We start from the raw sequence: 5,018 nt of genomic DNA on the forward strand, positions 1-5,018 counted from the left end.
ATTTGAACCCTTTCCAACAATGACTGTATGATTTTGAGATCCATCTTTTCACACGGAGGACAACTGAGGGACTCATATGCAGCTATTACAGAAGGTTCAAACACTCACCGATGCTCCAGAAGGAAAACCATGCATTAAGAGCTGGGGGGAATTTGAAGATCAGGGTAAATTTAACTTATTTTGTCTTCTGCAAAACATGTAAGTAGCCTCTGAAGGGCAGTGCTAAATGAAAAAAAAAAAATGATATTTAGGCAAAATAAGAAAAATGCACACATCTTCATTCTGTTCAAAAGTTTTCACCTTTTTAGTTTTCAAGTTTTATAAATTCTCTTAATGGATCGTTTTTTCCTTCTGGAGCATCAGTGAGTGTTTGAACCTTCTGTAATAGTTGCATATGAGTCCCTCAGTTGTCCTCAATGTGAAAATATGGATCTCAAAATCATACAGTCATTGTTGGAAAGGGTTCAAATACACAAAAATTGTATTTTTGTGTATTTTTGTGTATTTGTAACTGAAAAACCATAAGCTAATTCACTAGATGTGAAAATGTTGGGAGAGCAGGGGGTGAAAGAGCGCATAACTCAAGGAGTCTCTCTGGTCAGCAGCAGCTGTGTTGTCCATGATGTGATGTCAGGTGTCGCGCTATTTACAGCTGTCCTGTATTACTGCCCCGTGTATTACAGTCAGGCTACAGCAAGGTTACAGCAACACTAAAATATACTGTAAAATATTCCCACCAAGTCAAAATTACCCAGAATGCAATATAAATGACAGTATTTTACTGTAATGTATAAATGTGGTATTGTACTGTAGGTTTTTACAGTACTGTGCTGCTAAATCTACAGCGATTTCTAACAGTGTAGAACTGACCTGTTTATGCTGTATTTTTTATTATTTTTTATAGAAATAATAAAACTAAAAATTAAAAACCTAAGTGACCTAACTGAAATGCTAACATTATGAATATAATTTTATGATAACCTGTATGCGCTGTAGAGTATGATGAAACATTCAGGGAGTTAAAGATCATTTTGTAGTTTGATCATTTTGACTTAATTCTCAGTCTTGTGTTCTGGAGAGTTACGTCATTACGCTTCAAATGTGCTTCCTTTTCTGTAAATTAGCATCAAGAACATTGTAAAATTTAATGTTTGGAATAATTGTCTTTTCCCATTCGGGGGGTTATTTGAGTTATATAAAGTTAGGAATCATTCAACATCTTTGGACAGACGTGCTGGTGAGAATGTTTCTGTTTGTGCAGAAGTAGTATATTTTGTACATGTTTATGTTTTTGGTGTTTTTAGTGCATATAGGGATTAACTGCCAAGCTGCAAGCCAAGACAGTTTTGTAAAATTGTCTCACTTGGAGAAGTAATAATAATAATAATAATAATAATAATAGATTAGGGTTTGTTGAAGTTCTATAATTTTTATTAATTACTTGGGTTGAACACATAACTTCTGCTTGGTTGGAACAGCAGCTATGCTAATGTTGTCTCTATTTGCTTCTCTGTTATTGAATTACACAAGCTTCACCATCTGTTTTATTACATGTCATTAACTAACTGCATGGTTTTTACTGTAGATTTCTGCCATATGGACATCAACTTGAGATAGTCACCACTGATAAGCTTTGAAACGATTTTTATTGTGAAAAGCGCTATACAAATAAACGTGAATTTAATTTAACACGCACACACACACACACACACACACACACAGGAAAATGGAGCAAAATCATTTACTTTATTCATACCTATTAATAATGCAGTACAAGTAGTCAAATAGCACAATATAAATATTACATTAAACCTACATTACATTTATGGTAAGGACATGTTCAGACCTAAACTAAAAGTTTGAACAAACATTAATATCTGATTCCCTTTTAAAGTAAAAAACAAACAAACAAACAAAATAAAGTTTTAAATTAAAAGCAAAAAGCACATTCGATGTCCCAATTTTAAGCAACAAAAACACCTGTTTAACAACAGCTGAAAGTAAAGCAGATCTGGGAATTTACATATTGAAAAATTGAAGAGGTTGCTATTTTTAGTCTAATTGTTTTGTTCTCTCTCTCTCATTTTCTTGACTTTTTTCACAGCAAGTGATGCACCCATTCCTACTGCTAATGCAGCCCCTGCTGTAACTACAACCGCAGGTAGAACCACAACCTCAGTTACTCCCAGGACGACACCTCCTGCTATTGCTGCTCCTGTTCCTACGGCTGATCCAACTCCTAAAGCAATGTCTACTGCCTTTTTCTTCATCTCTTTTATTTTAATCTTTTTCTGAGCTTGTTCAAACATTTCATTGGTGTAATGGGTTCCTCCATTTTCCTGGATCATTCTGTCAATCTTCTTCAGCAGCTCTGTGACCTGAGAGCGGTTCCTCATGTCTTTATTGTTGAATGCATGATATCTGCCACCACAGCTGTCAGTAAGTTTCCTTAAGTTCGGGCTTTCCCCTACAAACGTTTGCAAAGTTTTATTTTCCAGCTGATCTGAGCGAGTGAACAGAACAATAATAAAGCGCACAGCATTTTCTCCAAAGTTTTCCTGAATGAGTTTCACCGTGTTTACCTCCTCCCGAGTGAATCTCGCATCCAGATTGATCACCAGCAGAAACACATGAGGACCAGGAACAGACAGCTCAACACACTGCTCTATATGTGTCTTCATTTCTTTTTTAGTCAGCGATCCGGAAAACCCTGGCATGTCAATTACAGAGATTATTCTTCCTCCTTGCTCTACAGATTCTCTGCTGCACATTGTTGTAACTTCTTCAGGTGAAACTTCTGAATGAAACCTGTTGTGTCCCAAAATTGTGTTCCCTGTTGCACTCTTGCCTGTTCCGGTCTTCCCTACCAGAATAATCCTTAGCTCAGAGTCAGATGCTGCAAATCAACAACCATCATTATATTCTAAATAGTTGTTCCTCAAAGCAGGTGGAGAGCTGATACAAAGGCATTTGGCTAAACTGTAGATCTTAACTGGTTATTTTGGTAAATGATCAAGATCAAAGCAATAGAAAGATTGTTTTTTAATCAGAATCTAGCATCCTAATAAATTAGGTTACCATATGTTTCTCTGTGTGAACACACTTGCTTTTGCAATTTTTTTCATTTAGCAGATGCTTTCATCCAAAGTGACTTAAAATAAGGAATATCAAAAGCAATTTGTCATAATTCTAAAATAATAAAAAAAAAATAAAAAAAAATACTATACAGCATTGAACTTCAGTGAACTAACTGATAACCACACATTAGAATAGAACACCACTTTCTAATGAAACTCACAGTGTTGCACAGAGTCTATACACCTCTTGTCATAAATAATATACAATGAAATCCTGACAATGTTTAAATTTGTGAGCATCACATTCAGTAATAAAATGTGGGAAGAATTTTAATCACTTACTTGATAAGACATTTGAGTCATAAGAACTTCTGTAAAAGTCACTTGACAGTAATGCCTCTGTTAAAAAAAAACAGTTTATACTTATTTCATGTTACTTTAAAACCGATTTAAAATATTGTTAATAAATTATTTACCCGATTCACTCATTTCAAATTTTTTTGTGGAGATTTTTTCAGTTTTGAATGTTGCTTAGAACGCTCCCTGATGATCTACTCTAGCTTACTGTCAAAGGTCTAGTTTCATTCTTGTTGTTATAACAGCAAGAAACTGAAACTTACATAAGAATTTCCATAAAAGGAGATACATTACAAATCAACCAATCATGATTGAATTGAAATAGCTTCAAATCGCTTGGGGGCGTAGCAAGCGTTTCAAAAGTGCGGGGGATGGATGTGGTTTGTTTGTTAACAATAAAAACGATGAATACAATGACAGAAGGGTACAACAGGTATAACATACAAGATATAAAAAGCTTCCCATTTAAATGAGTGATACTAGAAAAGTATAAAAACACACTCGGAACACACAGAAAATAAGTCAAACCTCTGTTGTGAAAATACACAACAGTAGTCTTGCTAAAGAATCAGAATCGGAAATACTTTAATAATCCCAGGGGGAAATTATTTTAAAATTATTAACAAACAATGCTCAAAATATCAAAATCAGTTGCACTGGCAATAAACCCATAAATACACTGCTTAACAATGACAATTTGTCCCTCCTCCTCATCAATTCCCTGCCTTCTTCATCACAGTTACTTTATTGCATGCCACATACATAACCGAATTTAGCTAGCTGCTGAACAATATCCCAATTAGCAATTACCATTAGTCTAAAAAACGAAATATAATACAGAAAACACTCGACATGTCAACAAAACATAAACAGAACATCTTCCCAAAACCTCGAAAGCATAAACACTCATTCAAAGTACCTGGAAAAGGGAGAAAATAACCATAACCATAAGTTCCCGCCTCCTCAGCACGAGCTGACCGATAAAGCTAACACACCAAGAGAGGCGGGACTTAAGGCAGAACAGCCAATCATCAGCCGGTCACACTCAAAGCCGGTGTTACAATATATTCAGTTCCTGAAATATTTGGTTCCAGTGGGTGGCGCTTATGTGAATATTCATCAGGATAACGCCGTGGGCGGGGCCATCCAAAACCTGACGAGTGGAACAGAAATTATTAGCGTGAGCGCCTCAGATCTCGTTTTGTTTTACGGATTATTTCAAGCAGGTAGTAAAATTGAACGAAGTTAAGCTTCAACTACTCATATGATTGTTCACATTTTGTAAATAATTCATTGTTTCTGTAACGTGTTCCTTAGTACTCTGTACTATATCAGAACTGATCACTATTTAGGTAGTGTTGAAATACAACTACAAAAAAAAAAAACATATTTCTCCAAGATTACTTGTTGACTATTGACGTTTTTCACGAATGTCTGAGATTAAGCGTTTTCAGTGTTTAAATAAATATTTACAAATATATTCTTGTGTTTTTATTCTGTCTCCCAATGTTGTCTGTGTCTAAAAATAGCCTTTAAATTATGTAATAATTCTTATGTAATGTTTTTGTAAATAATTGAACACGA

General features: G+C 34.9%; 1 protein-coding gene across 1 annotated transcript; it reads right to left on the bottom strand.

Annotated features, from left to right (window-relative positions):
• Positions 1–1,727: 1,727 nt before the first annotated feature.
• LOC131534654 (GTPase IMAP family member 9-like) lies at positions 1,728–3,650 on the bottom strand. Its single transcript, XM_058767655.1, has 3 exons — positions 3,554–3,650; positions 3,420–3,476; positions 1,728–2,896 (listed from the first exon to the last, which is right to left on the bottom strand). Exons 1-3 carry the CDS (start codon positions 3,564–3,566, stop codon positions 2,058–2,060), a joined length of 909 nt encoding a protein of 302 aa, XP_058623638.1. The 5' UTR covers positions 3,567–3,650; the 3' UTR covers positions 1,728–2,057.
• Between the last annotated feature and the right edge of the window lie 1,368 nt (positions 3,651–5,018).

This window comes from Onychostoma macrolepis, chromosome 25 (genome assembly GCF_012432095.1).
Source record: "Onychostoma macrolepis isolate SWU-2019 chromosome 25, ASM1243209v1, whole genome shotgun sequence".
Classification (NCBI taxonomy): Eukaryota; Metazoa; Chordata; class Actinopteri; order Cypriniformes; family Cyprinidae; genus Onychostoma; species Onychostoma macrolepis.

Coding starts and splice junctions, on each gene's coding strand:
- LOC131534654 (XM_058767655.1), bottom strand. Junction 2,897..3,419: donor TGACTCAAATGTCTTATCAA/GTAAGTGATTAA, acceptor GTTGATTTGCAG/CATCTGACTCTGAGCTAAGG.